General features: G+C 41.0%; 2 protein-coding genes across 2 annotated transcripts in view; one reads left to right on the top strand and one right to left on the bottom strand.

Moving 5' to 3' along the window:
• Window positions 1-17638, bottom strand: part of kcnh8 (potassium voltage-gated channel, subfamily H (eag-related), member 8) — a 101836-nt gene that overhangs the window by 79373 nt on the left and 4825 nt on the right. Inside the window, exons 2-3 of the mRNA XM_034705588.1 lie at window positions 14878-15553; window positions 13898-14072 (exon numbers count right to left, since the gene is read on the bottom strand). Coding sequence (XP_034561479.1) covers window positions 13898-14033 — 136 coding nt within the window. The 5' untranslated portion in view covers window positions 14034-14072; window positions 14878-15553. The remainder of the gene's footprint in view (window positions 1-13897; window positions 14073-14877; window positions 15554-17638) is intronic.
• satb1a (SATB homeobox 1a) lies at window positions 1083-8834 on the top strand. Its single transcript, XM_034705594.1, has 9 exons — window positions 1083-1731; window positions 2123-2352; window positions 2651-2827; window positions 2911-3037; window positions 3991-4114; window positions 5629-5740; window positions 6588-7129; window positions 8259-8456; window positions 8754-8834. The coding sequence occupies exons 1-9, from the start codon at window positions 1643-1645 to the stop codon at window positions 8760-8762; spliced, it is 1608 nt and encodes a 535-aa protein (XP_034561485.1). The 5' UTR covers window positions 1083-1642; the 3' UTR covers window positions 8763-8834.

The raw sequence follows: 17638 nt of genomic DNA, 5'->3' as shown, positions 1-17638 counted from the left end.
TTCTTTCACTTTGCTCTGTCATTCTAGCATTATATAGCATAATAAGATAAGATAAGATACTCCTTTACTCGTTTAATGAATAAACTACGCTATGCAACACTAAACTTATCTACGCTATATTGTTCGTAATTCTATGCGTATTTTAGTGTATTTTAGTTGCATATTATAGTAAGGACAACTATATCAGTGTGCTACACAAGCTACAATATTCTACCCTGCTCTACATTAACACAGGATCAAATACAACACGATACAATAACGATATGATAATATAGGGTACGGTATGATAAGGTACAGTACTGCATGAGACGATACTATACACAACCCGTTTGATACTTTAGCTCCTAACTTGCTGTATTATAGTGTTGAAAAGTATTCTAAAGTATAGATAGCCTGAGTCCTACTACTTTATGATACTGTCTACACTATACAATGGTGAATTAAACTACATTTTATTACAGAGTGCTTTACTGTATTTCTGGTGTTCAGTGTCCCTAAGAGAGCATATAATGTATCATACAATGCTCAAGTTTAGTATTGTATGTTAAAGAACAGTATAGTTTGTACAGCAGAAGAGGCTTTTATACAACATAATGTACAATACACTGTTTGAGTATACAACACTTCCTGTTACAAACTTTCAACTTCTCTTATTGGGATAGGGGACTTATTCTTGGTGGCACAGAATAAAAACTGCTATCTTTACATTAAACATAGACAATCTACTGACGAATTAACCTCAGCGTTCAAAAGTTAATATCAGTCAGCCAGTTCTCCTCGTGCTGCTCCACTTTGTTACCATGGAGAGCTCCAATACCCTAAAGACAATAATAAGTGCGTGCACAGCATGCGGTGGAAAATAATAAATAGATTTATGCGCAATTGTCACATTTAATACATTTACGGAGCGCGCTAGTGAATTCATTATTACACCATATGCTAATGCAGCTGGGTCCGCGTATTTATGAGTCTGTGTCTGTGTGTGTGTGTGTGTGTGTGTGTTATATGTGTGTGTGTGTTTGTGTGTTTGTGTGTGTATCAGTATGTGTGTCTCTCTCACTCACTCACTCGCTCGCTCCCTCTCTCCTTTTCTCTTCGCGTGCGCATAGGGCTTTGAAGTGTAACCAACTGCTGTCCCGGAGTCAGTGCTGTAGCCTTGTACATGATAGGAAATGTACTCCAGGAGCTCAGAGCCGTGTATTGTTCTCATAACAGCCTGATCCTCAGTTACAACCGGTCCCCGGTGCTCTGGGTGGGAGGTTGGCTTAAACTTGCGCTGAGGCCAAATCTATCGTCACACCGAAAGGGGAGCGCGGCTGGAGAATAAGGAGAGATAGACACAGAACAACTTAGACAGCAAACACGAGGTAACGCCGATGCTGAAGAGACGATTCATGTGACTGCGAGGACGCACACCGACGGCAAAGAGACACGTTTCTGCTCCTCAGTCGGAGATGAATGGAAGCGATAACACATGGGCACAGTCGGAATGCTAACGTGTGTTGGCAGTATGGACATGCACGTTTTGCGAACTGAAACAGGTTGGTTTCACCGCGATCAAACTTCAGCAGGATCAGACGTGGGACGATTAGCGCGCATTTAGGTGCTGAGGATGAACTGAATCAGTGCCACGCGCCTGGAGATGACAGCAGGCTTATTATGGGAAATTGCGCTCCATCGTTCACTGGACTTTTACTGGATTGAAAGGGTTAGCCTCATCGCTGCATGTGGGTGAAGGTCATCCCCTGATACTGAACCGGATATTCTTCAGATTTGATTGTGTGTGTACGTGTGTGTGTGTGTGTGTGTGTGTGTGTGTGCGCTTTCCAGTTTTTTTTTTAAGTAAACTGTGTTTTTGACTCTATCATCAAATACTATCCAAATTGACTTCTGTTGTGCTTGATATTATCTTACTAACTACAGATATCCTGTTAGTAGCCTAATCTAAATGAAAACTAGTATCATAGTGCAATATGTTTTATGTTGCAAAAGTTAGTTTAAAATGAATGTGATATCTAAATGTAATTTGGATCCCAAACCAGAGCAAACATGGAACTATTAAGAAGTTGTTTACTTGAGTACTCTACAGTGTTTAATTTCGAAGTCTCTGTCTCTGTTTTAGTGTAAAAGCACAGATGGATGCCCTGTGTAATGGAGCGATGAAACCTGAGGGCAGTGATCCCCCCATAGACCCCCGGCCCCCTCCTGCCAAGCTGCCTCGACTGGAACAAAATGGAGCAGGACCCTCTGCCCAGGAGAGGAGCAGGCAGGGGAGCCCCGTGGCCAAAAACCCCAGCTTGCCCCAGAAGCCCAACACAGCGAGGCCACAGAGCAAGAGCTGGCACAGCAAAGGTAGGTTTTTCAACTAAAAGATTTTTTTAATTACACTTACTGGCAACATTTTACAGCAGACGGGGTCTTTAGTACAGTGATTATGACGCCTACATGCCATCTGATATGTCTTATCACTGACTCGGGTTCATTGGGGGGTAGAAAATGTTATTTTGATTGAACTGGAGTTTAGAGAATATTGCAAGTTTGGAAATTATTAAACTACATCAACCAGAACATTATACAAAACAATTCAAATATAAGAATTCTACATATTTCATATGTGCTCATTTCTGCTCATTTGCACCAATCACCTCAGGGAGTCTGCTGCCAGTGTTCTGTGTGGTGGAGCACAAGGAAAGCGCTCTAGAAAGGGAAAGGAGAGAAGAACATGCTGAGTTTGTGTTGGTCAAGAGAGACCTGCTGTTTAACCAGCTGATAGAGATGGCTCTGCTGACTCTGGGCTACTCGCATAGCTCAGCAGCACAGGCCAAAGGTAAAACAACTCAAACTTGTAAAACTGTAAAAGTGCAAAAGTAAATCTTTTCATACAGTAATCAGTTTTGTGTGTATGTCCAGGTCTGATCCAGGTGGGAAGGTGGAACCCAGTGCCTCTGTCCTGTGTGACAGATGCTCCTGATGCCACAGTGGCTGATATGCTGCAGGATGTTCACCATGTCATTACTCTTAAAATACAGCTGCAGAGGTAGGATGCTTTCTAAGTGTGTCTGTTTACATATACAGACAGGTTCTAAAGCTACCAGCCATCCATAATCTGTAAACAATCAAACTGCATGCACCAGCAAGATCCACCAAATATTAGGTTCTGTGAGTAGCAGAGAATAATAAAAAGCCTTTTTTTACTCTTTTTATGCCATTGAATTAAGTTTAATGAGTGATTTTATTAGCTTGTTGCAATGAATATTGATGAGAATTTTAATGGTCGTAGGCATCAAAAGTTATGTCCTGTAACATTTTGAAATAATTAATGTTACTTCAATTGTTGTGAAAGAGGTCCTTGAGTTGTGCCGCAATTAAATTCACAGTAACATTAGGACAGTGTAGCACAGTGTAGCATTATATTCACAAGATACACAAAAGTTGAGTTTGGGATACTGTTTGTTTAAGTGTGAATAGTGACATGACTAACAATGCAAGCAGCTAAATGGTTCAGACTTCATGCATTTTTAGAATTACCTGTGACTTTGATTTTTCTTAACTTCTCAAGTATAAATGTTTTCATTAAAAAAACTTCCTTAAGTAGTTTAATTTCCTCCCTTGAACCAGACTTTAACTTTACGTTTGTGTTAGAGTGGAAACTTGTTCAAGGTCTTGTCTACCCATCGACTAATACATGCTGAGAGTGGGGCCACAGAAGCTTTAACAAGAAAAAAAGGTTTTGGGGATATCTTTTCTTTGAAGGGTCACTGGTATTTAAACTCACAGTGTGTCTTTGGGGTTCTGAAGCAACTGGTGATGTTACCACTATCGAGTTGCACTGAATGAATGAAACATTGAGTGATATTATGGGACAGCACATTTTGTGGAAACTAATACTGATTAGTCCACCATGCTTTGCACTATCACTGGACTTACTCTTTAAATTGTGATGTATGAAAAAGCTTCCATTCAAGTGTGTCTTATTTTCTCTTTGTCAAGCTGTCCCAAATTGGAGGACTTGCCTGCCGAGCAGTGGAGTCACTCCACAGTGAGAAACGCTCTGAAGGAGCTCCTAAAGGACATGAACCAGAGCACTCTGGCAAAGGAATGCCCACTATCCCAGGTATAACATACACACACACAGTGTACATGAACACAGCATGCATTCAAACTCACATAATGCAGACACAGAGGAAGTATGAATTCAAAGTGTCTCTATAATGTATTTGCCCTTCCGTGTCCTGGGACTGTATGCACGTGCCTGCTTTTGACGTGTGAGGCGGAGAGAGCATGTGGTCCAATAGTTTGACGGGAAGTCCAGATGCAGCGCTAGATAAGGTGTGGGGGCAGAGCAAGAGAGAGACACAGATAAAGAGAGATGGCTATCTCTTAAAAAGCCCTACCGCCTCAGGCTGCTGCCTATCTTGATTCTTTACCCTGCCAACCTGTCTGCCTGTCACTTTATCTGTCTGTCTGTCAGCCTCTCCCTCTGTTATACTCTTACTCTATCAGACTGCCTTTCGATTTTTTTTGCACTTGAGTGATTCAGCAATACCATCTAAAACTGGTTTAAAGATCTCCTTCCCATCCAGTCTATTTAATAAAAAAAAATAGACAACTGCAGAAATAATATCACATTAATGATGCAGTATTTGGGGAAGGCCTCTTTATTCTTTATGAATATTCATAAGTATCAACTTAGTCTATCTTTTTGTTCGCCTGAGGCTGCATAGGACATCTACAGTTTGATAAAAAAGAAATCCTTCTCCATCTTTCTCTTCTTTGGATTCTTTCCTTCTCTGCAGATCTGATAAGAGCCAATCCTCCCTCCCCCATCACCCCCTTTTTTACTTACTCTCTCTCTCTCTCTCCCCCTCTCTCTCTCTCTCTCTCTCTCTCTACCCCTCTCTCTCTCTCTCTCTCTCTCTCTCTCTCTCTCTCTCTCTCTCTCTCTCTCTACCCCTCTCTCTCTCTCTCTCTCTCTCTCTCTCTCTCTCTCTCCCCCTCTCTCTCTCCCCCCTCTCTCTCTCTCTCTCTCTCTCTCTACCCCTCTCTCTCTCTCTCTCTCTCTCTCTCTCTCTCTCCCCCTCTCTCTCTCTCTCTCTCTCTCTCTCTCTCTCTCTCTCTCTCTCTCTCTCTCGCTCTTTCCCTCTCTCGCTCTTTCCCTCTCTCGCATCACCCCCTCTCTTGTTTGCGGGAAGCAGATTAAAATAAATATGAGAAGATGAAAGGTGTAATCAGATGTAAAGATTGCACAGGACAGTCTTTGGGGAAAAACTGTGCATGTGTGTGTGTGTGTGTGTGTGTGTGTGTGTGTGTGTGTGTGTGTGTGTGCGAATGAGACAGACATAGGCAAAGTCTCTGATGACCCTTGTGTTTTTTGGATTACGCACACACTAGCATGCACAAACACACACACACGTATGCTTCACATGTTGTGTATATGCACACAGAGAGCTCTAACACACTGACACACTCATCTGTCTTTATTATCTTATTTACCTGGGGGTCTTTTTAATAACACAGATCTGAGTTCATTAATATCAGATGTGTGAACAGCTGAGACACCCAGCCCGCCCATAGCAGTAGCTCAGAAAATGTAATGAATTTCTATTGTCTTTTTCCACTCTGTTTCAGAGTATGATATCATCTATTGTAAATAGCACTTACTATGCAAACGTCTCCGCTGCCAAGTGTCACGAGTTTGGTCGATGGTATAAGCACTTCAGGAGGACCAAAAGCTTCAAAGGTGAGGGGTTTCAGTCACGCCTGCAAACAAAGAGCATGTCTGCCTGATGAGTCTTACAGAATGTTCTAAATCTATTCTACCACACAGTTTACATTAAACTACAGAATGCTCATCAGCTGTTTGAGCAGTTGGATTAAGTACTTTATTCTAACTCATTATGATACAATTTGCCACTTTTCACAGGCTTTTTCTTCAGTCATCACAGTCAGGGTGGGAGGCTAAATGCTTTTGTAATGCAGCTGTGAGCAATCTGACACGGTCAGAACTTCATCATGTTCTGAATCATCAACAACCGAACATTAGATGGTGAATACCTGACGTAAAAATGTGCTATTCCATTAGCAAACGTTAGCCAACATGTAATGTCAGTATTAGCATTCAGCCGCTGCTAAGCTACAGGGCTCTCAAGTTTTGAGAGGCTGTTGGGTAGCTTTATTACTTTCTTTCTTTTAGGTTAGCTGGTGCATGGCAAGCTCCTTCTGAGCTATACAGGAAACCCACTTGAATCCTACCTGTTTCACAGTTTAAGGAAAAACAGCGCAACTTGGTTGGCGTTGTCCTAGTAATTACTCAGCGTGAGAAATACAAAGTGTGGCATGTGAGCGTGTGGACAGGTTGAAATGCATGTGTCTCAGGCCCAATATGTAAGACTTGAGAGCCCTGAAGCTAACATTACATATTTATAAAATATAGAATGCTGTCTGGTTTGTGTAAACTTAATTCTGTCACTATTCCAGTGTAAATACACTACAAACTCAGAATTGGTTTGGAATTATAATCTAGGATGGATTAAGGAATATATTGATGTAACATGATAATAATTGCATGTCTATTTTTTCTCCTCCAGCCACAGAGATTGACAGCTTCTCCGAACAATCTGCACATGTCACCCTGACCCAGCAGCCAATCCCAAGTAGCCCAGCTGACCAGAGCTCCACCCTTCTTTTCTCTTGTGGAGATGTTGCAAACATATGTGGCCGTTCCCCGCTTGGCCTGCGCCCTCACAGCTTGGTAACCCAACCGCTCAGCTCTCAAATGGTCAACCAGCAGCTGGTGATGGCCCAGTTTCTCAACCAGCAGTACACTGTTAGCCGCATGCTAGCTGGGCAGGGTCACCCACCGCCACCTCAGCAGTATCTCAACCATCCACCTGTGGGGAGGGCGCCTGCTAAAGTCTTCTCCAAACCGCCTGAGTCCCAAGCCCCACAACAGGCACACTGTAGCCCAGGAGGAGGCCTTACACCTCGGCCGCAAATACAGACATCAGCAGGGTCTGCTGTGGGGCTCTCAGACGTGCCAAATGAAATCTACCACTGTGTGAGAGAGGAACTGAAGAGAGCGGGCATCTCCCAGGCCATCTTTGCACGGGTTGCCTTTAACAGGACCCAGGTATGGAACACAAAGACGCGGATAATGTTTTCTGGCAATTATCTCTTGGAAGTATATTCCATGCTGCAGTTGTTCATAAATGTGTCCTGTTATTACGTGTGTTTGATGGTTGGCACATTGGCATGGCCTTTGCCGCAGTGCCCCCTCCCCCCATGCATGCGTGTATATATGTGTATGTGTGTGTTTGTGCCAGCTCTCTGCAGCACAAAGCTGGTGCCAGCACTGAAGCAGCTGCTAGGCCAACTAATCACAACCCCTTGGAGAAATGCTGTCTCCCTCTCCACCTTTTTCGCTGTCTTACTGTCCCTCCATCTCACCACCTTTCACTCTGACAGCACTTTTATTCTTTTAATGTCTACCTTTGATCTCCTATCTTTCCCTTTATTCAATCATTGGTCTCCTTCCTACCTGCACCATCTCCACTGAAACAAAAACGTTATTATTTGTGCCCATCATCTTGCATTCACCACTACAGCCACAGAAATGGGGCTCAGAGGACAGGCTAAGCCCATTGTTATTATTATTATTACCATCATTATCATTTTCATCACAATAAGCAGAGGTAGTTATTATCCACCCCCGTGTTTCCCCCGTTGCCAAGTCCAAGGTGCCTCAGTGCCAGCCCTACAAGTTGGGCATGATGCCAACCTGCCATATAGACTCAAAGGGATCATTTGTCATCTTGCGGTTCATGTAAAACCTCCATCAAATTTGGAAGGAGGAGTTTGCGAGTATCTACAGATGATACAAGATTTGAATAAGAGGGCTGTGTCTTCTCTCTTTATTTTACCGCCAGCGTAAAATGTGATTTCTATTCCGGTTGGAAGCCCTGCAATCTGCATGAGATGTTTGAAGGCTTTCCTGAACACGCAGATATGGCCTCAATTATGTGAGCTTGATAGATTAGTAGAGTGCTAAGCAGTGACCGGGAACTGGCTCTTTATCACGTATAGCCTAGAAAGACCAAACTGCAGGAACATGACGAGTTCCCTCTTTGAATGAGAGCCAAACGTGGAGGAGCTTTTATAAAATTCCTTCAGAGATATAAGGAACTTTATAAGCCCATAAACACATTACTTTGAATACATTAGACTGAGTATTTAGATGTGTTAATGTATGAATTTACCAGGGTCTTCTATCAGAGATTCTGCGGAAGGAGGAAGACCCTAAACATGCCTCCCAGTCTCTTCTGGTGAACCTGCGGGCCATGTACAGCTTCCTGCAGCTGCCTGAAGCTGAGAGGGAACGCATCTACCAGGAGGAGAAAGACAGGAGCCTTACGGGATTCACCCCAAGCTGCAACAACACGCCACCAAGACCCACACAGGTCAGCCTGTGAACAGACACAGAGAGAGATTAAATTAAAAAAGCTGCTGTTTGAATGTTTGAACTAATGTCTTCCTACTCATCATAGAGAAGTTTAAATATTGAAGTGGGGTTACCTTTAGTTAGCTTAGGATAGACTGAGTCATTGATGTAAACCTAAAGAAGAACTGAATGTACCAGATTTATAATATGCTAGGTAATAGAAGGCCTTTTTTTATATTTATGCAGTTTATTATTATTATTTTAAATGAACAGAATTAAAGATTTTTTTTTTTACTTTTTTGCCTCTGCTGGATAGGACAGCTGAAGAAAGACAGGAATCATGGAGAGTAGAGAGTGGAGGATGACATGCAGCAAAGGGTGGTGGGCGCTTAACAAACCAGCAGCTACTGCAACAAGGATTATGTTTGTTTGTATGGAGTGCGCCCCTTCGCCACTAAGTTAAACTAAGGAGCCCCAAAGTTAAAGTCTTCTAAAAGAGTTCAGGACATAATCAATACAAACCTCATATCACCATATTATGAAGTTGTGGAGCTTATAGACCTCCAAAAACATTATTTTAATTACCTCACATTTGATGTTCTATGTGACTTTTTGATTTCCAAGAAATTCCTTTTAAGAATAAGCACTGCTAAGCTAATGTGAGAATGCTAACATGCTTACAAAGATAGAAGGCTTCAGCAGAAATTCTACTGGGTAAACAACAGTTTGCTAGTGCAGTCAGCACCAGCATGGCTGTGGACTCTAGGTTTTTATGGTTATCTACAAGTACAACTTATGTATCATTTTAACACCAAGCAGCATTTTAAATGGGGCAAATAAAACATTTGAAAATAGTAAATAATAACAAACGAGTCAATGCTTGAAATATGGATGTATATAGATTTTTTCTCCACTCCTATCCTTCCCTTTCACTGCAGAGGGGGAAAGATGATACAGAGGGACCTTCTTACTAACTCTGTAGCTATCCACATCTTTAGTGCATCCTCCCTCTTGGTTGCTTTTTCATAATCTGTTCATTTTCTGTTCTTTCCCCCCATTTACTCCCAATCTGGTATGGCCAGCTCCTCATGCACTGCTCTGCTGACTCCCCTCCGTCGGCCTGGAGAGGGAGCAGACTGCCACATGTTCCCTCTTAATATCCTACATCAAGTTGCCAGCTGCTTCTCCAGCCAGGGAGGAAGTATCATGTGCACTGGTTCATTCTGTCTCCCAGAAATAAGACCCAAGTTTGTATATTAACCTTTACAGCAACATAAAGGACATGATCCCTCACTGGCTTTTAAAGTCATACTCAAAAGTGTGATAGATGGGGCACCTGATCTTTGCTCAGCTTGGATTTCATTTAACTAGGTGGCATACTCCCAACTCTTGTCTGCTCACGTCTAAACCCATCTCTCTTGTCTTTCTGTCTCCCTGTTTTTCTCTTTCTAGGCGAGACTGTCCCCAGTTGCAGGAGACAGAGGTTTAAGGACGGACAGTTGTGTTCTCAATGTGAGCGCTTCTATCTACGAGGAGATTCAGCTTGAGATGAAGCGGGCCAAAGTGTCTCAGGCTCTGTTTGCAAAGGTGGCCGCCTCCAAGAGTCAGGTACTTGCTGGCTTGCTGGTGTGAATCTGATGAAATTGCTCTATCCTAAACATGCACATATTGCGGCCATTTCTATTATTTGATAGTTCAAATTTTGGTAGCATGATGAACACATCTTCTGAGTTTAAGTAGGGGTGCTTTGTGCGTGTGTGTCTGTGTGTGTGGAAGGAAAGCCCAGATAATCAACCAGCAGCTGTACTCAGCAGAGTACTATCATCAGTGCATCAGACTGCTATTGTGTCCTAAATTATCGCTTTAATAGTCGCCATACAAAAACACATGCACTCACACACTTACACACCACTTATTTGTGCACATAGACATTCTGTACAAGTAGATGCATGCATGCAATAGCCTACAAGCACACACAAATGCACTAATACACACGCGCGCATGATTTGAGTGTTTATTGTTCTCATTTTTATGGCGGCCCCATAAGCTTGTTATTGCCTTTTGTTTTGAGGATAATTTCCCTTCATGGAATGGGGGGATTTTAGCTGTCTCATTTTCTTCCTCTCTCGTGCATGTCTCCAATTTCCACCTTCCTTTCTTTTTCCTTTCCTTCTCTTTTAGTTTCTTTATATCTCCCTGTATTTTTTTCCTTTATCCCCGTCTGTCTCTGTTCCTGTCTTGCTTTCTTGTCTTCACTCATCATAAAGATGTTTGGAGGTCATTCAGCGGTCATGCCAACACAGACAGGTGGTCCAAAACCCTTGAGGTTCTTTTTCTATCACTTCTTTGCTGGCCTCCCATAATATTTCCCTTTTCCTACTTTCTCTTCACCCCTCTTTTCTCCCCTCTCTCTCTAACACTCTCTCTTTTCCTGTATTACTCGGCTGTTTGGCAGGCGCAACCATGCTGGATCCCTCTGTTCTATCTGCACTGTGCATCTGGATGGCTTTGTGTGCTAGACTTGGGTTACAGCCAGGTGTGCGTCTGTGTGTGTGTGCTGGTGTGTTTGTGTGAATCTGTGTGCGCGCATCAGCCCGCATGCAAACGTAATCATGCTCCAGTTCATGAATCGGAAACTGGCTTGGCTTTACATTCCTCAATCTGCCACTCACAAGTTTCTTCTCTTGTGATGCAGAAAGAAAGTCGAGCTAATTAGAAAATCTCTCCATCAACTCCTGGCTTTTCATTAAAAGATGTTTAAAACTTTATTTGTTTTTTTCCCCTTTCTTCCTTCTTTTTGTAATTCAATTCAAAAGGGTAAACTTTATTCTTTATTCATTACATGTGAAGTGAAAAATTTCAAGCCTTTTATGTTTTAATTTTGATGATTTGGGCATATGAAAATCAGAAATCCACTATCCCAAATCGTTAGAATATTTCCTAAGATTAAACAAAAAAGGATTAAAATAGAGGAATTGTCCACCTTCTAAAAAGTATGTTTTTCATACTCAATACATGACTGGGGCTCCTTCACCACAAATTAATACATCACTGTGGCGTGGCACATAGGCGATCAGCCTGTGGCACAGCTGAGGTGGTATTAAAGCATATTGAAGCTAGGTGGTTCCCATCTTCCTCTTGGCAATTCTGTGGGGTTCAAGTTAGTCCAGTTGACTTGCAGCAAGCCATTTTATAGTAGTTTTGGTGCTCTTGGAAGGTTCTAAGTCCTCCTGGAAAAGAAAAGCCCCATCAGATGGAAGCATGAAGTGCTCTAAAATCTCCAAGTAAACAGCTGTGTTGACTTTGGACTTGATAAATCACAGTGGACCAACACCAGCAGATGACATGGCACCCAACATCTTCACTGTAGAGAATTCCCATTGGACTTCACCTTTGCTCCTTGCAGAACGTGCAAAATGTACTTTCATCTGAAAAGACTTTGGACCACTGAACAACAGTCCAGTTCTTTTTCTCCTTGTATCTACTGTATAAGGAATGCAGCAATTGTAGCCCCTTTCCTGAAGACGTCAATGCGTGGTGGCTCTTAATGCTCAGATACCAGCCTCAGTCAACTCCTTGTGAAGCTCTCTGAAGTTGTTAAATCAACTTTTCTTCACAATCCTCTCAAGACTGGAGTCATCCATGTTACTTGTGCACCTTTTCCTTACACGCTTTCCCCTTCCAGTCAACTTTCCATTAATATGCTTCAATACCGCACTCCGTGAACAGCCAGCCTTCTCAGCAATGACCTTCTTTTGCTTACCCCCATGTGTATCGTGTCCTTGCTCACCTTCTGGACAACTGTCACGTCAGCAATCTTCTCCATGATATTGAACTAGAACAGGGGTTCCAAAACTTTTTAGCCCACAACCCCCAAAATAACAGTGCAAGAGACAGGAAACCCCCTTGTCCTGAGGTGCTTAAATGTTACTCACAGACGCATGCATGCAAGAACTAGTAGGTCAATCCAAAACCCTACTTATTTCTTAGTAATTTAAAGAAGGCAAGAAGCAGCATCAGTTCCTCAGGTCACGTGGCAACAAAGTAAAGAAGAAACTTGACTTTATTGTTTATTTACATACAAGGTTTTATCTAAAATGTAGCTACGAATTTGTATATATATTTTAGAACAAGGGATAAAATATGCAGTTAAAGATCATTCTACATTTTTATTGTTTATTATAAGGCCCCCTTAATCAGTGCGCTGTGGCACCCCCAGGGGATCCCAACCCCCACTTGGGAATCACTGAACTGGACTGAAAGATACCAGATATTTATTCTGTCTGAATAGTAATTTACTAAAACTAAATATTCTAATAATTTGAATTTTTTTTTTGCTGTAGGCAATAATTATCAAAATTAAAACAGAAAAATGCATGAAACATTTCAGATTACGAATAATGATGAGTGTAGAAACATATCATTTGAACTTTCTAACATAGAAAATGTTAAGTATTGAACTCTTTAATGATAATCTAATCAATTTAGATGCATCGATACACTTTATTGACAAAAAACGGGAAAGACATAAACCATGGTTCTCAAATGGCAGTTCTAGACCCAAAAGGGGGTTGCGAAACTGTTTTCAGTGGGTCTTGGATTTGAGCCTAGAATTTGAGCCTTTGACACAGTGCTTTTGCAGAAGCAAGGGCAGTTTATTCACACTTTTACACGGTGAGTGGCAGCATTGCACTTTAAGACCGGCTGTTTCCTGATATTAAATGTAAAATTTCAGAATTGTGGGTTGCGATCGTCATTAAGGAGGATATCAACTGATTTACCATAAGAGCCTTTTTTAGATAAAGGGAGATTATTGTAAATTTATAGCAGAGTTAAGCAATACGTTTCAACATATATATATATATATATATATATATATATATATATATATATATATATATATATTAGATGATTAGCATCCAAGAAAAGCTGATTTTAACTTGTATATCAGTTGCCTTTGCTGTTGGTTGTTTCCATTGACATCAGGAAGCTTAAATTAGTCCAGCTTAACACTCAACACAACATCAAACTTCATTTAGACAAAAACTAAACAAAAACTGCATTCATCTTTTTGGATTTTCACATGGAGAAAAACACTTGTATATGAATACTCTGAGGTATGAGAAGATGAGCTTGTTGTGATAGAAGTATTCACTAATTAATAAACTAATTAACAGAATATTGAGTTGATTAGCATAGCTAATGGCTATTCTTATTATAACTTGGCAATTATGGCAGGACATTAGGGAGCAAGATAGCTTTTTGTTGAAACATAATAGTTGATCACACATCAGACATCTTTCTCCTCCTCCTCCTTTTCTTGCAATTCAGAGTGGTGGGAAATTGTTTATCAGAGTAGAACTACAACTACATCACAGATGTTAAAATCCTTTTAGTAAACTCGTCTATTAGAGATGTATAACTAAATGCTAAACAGGGTGTATTAAAGCAAAGTGTTACCATTACTCCTGCAGGGCTGGCTGTGTGAGCTGCTGCGTTGGAAGGAGGATCCAAGCCCGGAGAACCGGACCCTTTGGGAGAACCTGTGCATGATCCGCCGTTTCCTCAGCATGTCGCAGACTGAACGAGACGCCATCTATGAACAGGAGAGCAGCAACACGACGGCACAGCAGCACTGCAATGACAGGTTCACACTGCTCAGCAACGATAATACACTGGTGAGACAGAAAAAAATTAAATAAAATTAGACAAAAAACAAGATACAACTTTTTTTGTTATGCACCGGCTGCTTCCATAGCTTGAGCATGAAGTCATGGCTTGATTTTTGCACATACTTGCAGATTAAGTTGTGCATCCCTCTGTTTTGGTAGTACATTTTACCACTGGAATACCAAGAGTTAATAGCAAGTAATAAACACTTAAAATGTACTGGTTCAGTCAGTGATCAGTTCCACAGACATTGTAGTTAAATTAATATGTGTGTCTGATAGTGAATCATTACAAAACTGCCACAAATTTCAAAATTAAAATCATTTGGAGCTCCTATGAGAAATAATTAAGCATAACCAATAAATACATAAAACAAAGCCTAATAGGTTCTTTTGTTGTATGAAAAAAATGTAATACGTGATAAGGCATTTTGATTAGAAAAGAAACATTTGATGCCATATCTCCTTAAACTACAGTTAAATGAGCTGAGGAAGAACAGAGAGCATATCATTCAGCTGTAAGGTGAATTATTATACAGCCATTTCTTGTGCCTTTTTGTTTAGCTGGTTGTAATTATTCTTCATAAAAATGTTTGCACATTAAAATAAAATTCTCCTTTTACAAGATATATATCTTCAGATCTTAAAAACACATTTCTATATTACTCTGTGTCTCTCTTTTTCCCTCCTCAGTACCAACGAAACTCTCCTTTACCACAGCAACACCACCTTCAACCCCATCAGCCCCTGCAGCCAGAGACAGGACCTCACCTGTCTCCTAGACAACCATGTGCTGCATCACCAGCAGAGTCTGAATCTGGGGGCAACTGGGGGCACCTGAGAATGTGTCTGCAGGGACGGGGCTGTAGTAGTGGTGAAAGAGGGGACAGTAAAGAGTGCATAGAGGGGGGCCGAGGAGAGAGGGGCATTCTGGGAGGAGACTGGGGCTGTATTGGAAAGGCAAGAGACAGTGAAACAGAAAGCAAGGAGGAGGTGAGGGAAGGAAATGAAAGAGAGGAAGAGATCAATGGGGATAGAAAAGAGGGTGGGGTTAAGGATAAACTCACTATAAAGTGGTCTAGATCAAAGGATGAGGACCAAGATGGGGCTGGGGTGCGCTTAGAGGCAGATCAAGAGGTCCAAGAAAGAGGTGAGGTTCAAGGTGAAGGGTCAAAAGTGAGCCAAGAAGCGCTGGGCATCCTACAGAGCTTCATCCAGGACGTTGGCCTCGACCCAGATGAGGAGGCAGTTCACACTCTGTCAGCTCAGCTGGGCCTGCCCAAACAAACCATCCGAAGATTCTTCAACAGCCAGGACCACGAGCAGCATCAACACAGAGGACAGAGCCCAAAACTGAGTCAAGACAAGCATCCAGACTTTTCCCAGACTGATGCAGCCGCAGAGGAGGAGGAGGATGAGGAGGAGGAGGAGGGAGGTGATGCAGAGACTGAGGCAGAAGAAAAAAAGGAGGAGATACAAACAGGGGGAAGTGAATTAACTGTTCAGAAAGAATCAGATGCTGAAACTCAAACTGCTCCCCCTGTGAAAGAGGAGCATGAGAGCTGCATCTAAAAAACTAACTAATTGAATATGTTGAAGCCACAGCTCATAGGGAATGTGGTGCTCATACAAAGACAATGCAACTACATTATAATGCAGTCTCGTGATTTAAGGGTCCTGCTGCAAACAAGAAAATAACTGTGTAGGTAATGTTGTAAACATTGTTTCTGTGTGGATTTCTGTGTATGGATGAATGGGACCCAGCACAAAGAGCCCCACCATAACATATCAGTTGAATAAAGAATAATTGTAACTGGCTGATTGATTTATGTTTAAGACGAATGCCTTGTAGAGAAAGGCACTTGCCATTTGGATTTTCTTCAATCAGTGTTGTGCTACTTTTGAATGGGATTAGGTCAGTTGCTATAAGTGCAACTGTTACCTTCAAGGAATCTCACTCATCTCATGTTTAACATTAGTCATGTTCAAGTTTGTCTGTCACAGCGTTAGAATATTAAGTATGCCAAGTAAGCCAGTATCAAGCATTTAGAATTGACCCCTTAGTAAATGACAGGAAATACTCTGCAATGATTTCCTGGAAAGTTTAAAAAATAATCACTGGATATGTTGCCAAACTTCTAAACAAGTATAAAAAGCATCTCCACAGCAAATGAGTTTGATTTACTTTGTTAGGTTTTGTTGTAGATCTTATTTGCTACTAAATTAAGTATTTCTATTGATGCATGAATCTCTAATTCTCCCTCCCAGATATAGCAATGTTCCTTTAAGGTGAGTGTTATGTTTACACATATGGTCTTCATTTTGTGATTTTATCATTGTGTAGCAGAGACAGAAAAACAAAGATTTGAGTGTTATAAAATGTCTCACAGTGACTATAAACGTGTTGACACTCATCTGTTCACATTTTCTGTTTCACATGGGCCATACAATGTTTAATGTTCCTTCATGAAATACAAATTATGGACTAGAAACATAAGACTTCAGTTGTGCAGTGTGTACATAAAATGTTTGAATTAAAGGATGGCACTTTAATTTGTACAAAACAAAACAAAATTCATCCACATTGTATTGCATGCTCTTGACCTTATTTTGTTACATCTAACCTTCAAATTAAGAATATTTTTTCACCGCAAGTCCGAGTGAGATTAATGAAAAAGTATCTGAGGCTAGATGGACACATTTAAACTCTACTTAATCCATTTTAAGTGTTGTTAATTTTGGCAGAAACTTAACACTGAAGTGGGAACTTTCTGTTTAAAATCAGTGACTGCTGATGTTTTTCACCAGAAAACTCAGGTTTGAATCATCATTTGATATAATCTATGAGAATGCAAAGAGATTGAGAAGCCAAAATAATGCTATTTATGATTTCTAAAATATAGAATAAATGTTTTGTTTCTCTCGAGAGTAAAAAAATGTCAACGTGATGATGTTTGCACTTTTAAATTGATTTAGTTATGCTGTAAAGTGATGTTTCAGTCTACATACTAGAAAGTAAATTTGGTGCTGGAATGGCCTCTAATACTAACCAAACTGGGGTGTGAAGTTACATTTATTATGCCTGTCAGAACCATCATTAGATACCATAAATAATAATATTAAAATGGCAAATCTGTTTGCCAAATGCAAAGGATGGAAAACTAAAACAATAAGCTAATGCTATTGCTCGCAAAAAACAGAGCATGCTAGTACTACTATTACTACTAGATAACAATTCAATACCATAAGCAATAATGCCCCCCAACACACAGACAAAAATATGAACTTGTGTCTTCTTCTCCTAAACATTAACATAAACAATATGGTCTACAGCTTCAAGTAGCAAATATTTTCAAACAGTGCATTGGCAGCAGTGTTGCCAACTCCTCAGTAAGGAAAGTAGCTATTGGCTGTCCTAAAAGTCGCTAGAAGACGTCATCACTTAATTTGCATAATTTGAATTGTAATGGACGCAGTAGGAGAGATGTGTAACGTTGAGGGAGAGACAGAAAGAGAGTAAAACACCTTAAAT

Source organism: Notolabrus celidotus, chromosome 16 (genome assembly GCF_009762535.1).
Source record: "Notolabrus celidotus isolate fNotCel1 chromosome 16, fNotCel1.pri, whole genome shotgun sequence".
NCBI classification, from domain to species: domain Eukaryota; kingdom Metazoa; phylum Chordata; class Actinopteri; order Labriformes; family Labridae; genus Notolabrus; species Notolabrus celidotus.
Note: the sequence above shows the minus strand (reverse complement) of the source record. Positions and strands in the feature narration are given on the sequence as shown.

Excerpts from the sequence above, each read along its gene's own strand:
- satb1a (XM_034705594.1), top strand. The coding sequence starts at position 1,643 with ATGACAGCAGGCTTATTATGGGAAATTGCGCTCCATCGTTCACTGGAC. Across the intron at positions 1,732-2,122 it reads AGCCTCATCGCTGCATGTGG|TGTAAAAGCACAGATGGATG; the intron begins GTGAAGGTCATC and ends TCTCTGTTTTAG. Across the intron at positions 7,130-8,258 it reads TTGCCTTTAACAGGACCCAG|GGTCTTCTATCAGAGATTCT; the intron begins GTATGGAACACA and ends TGAATTTACCAG.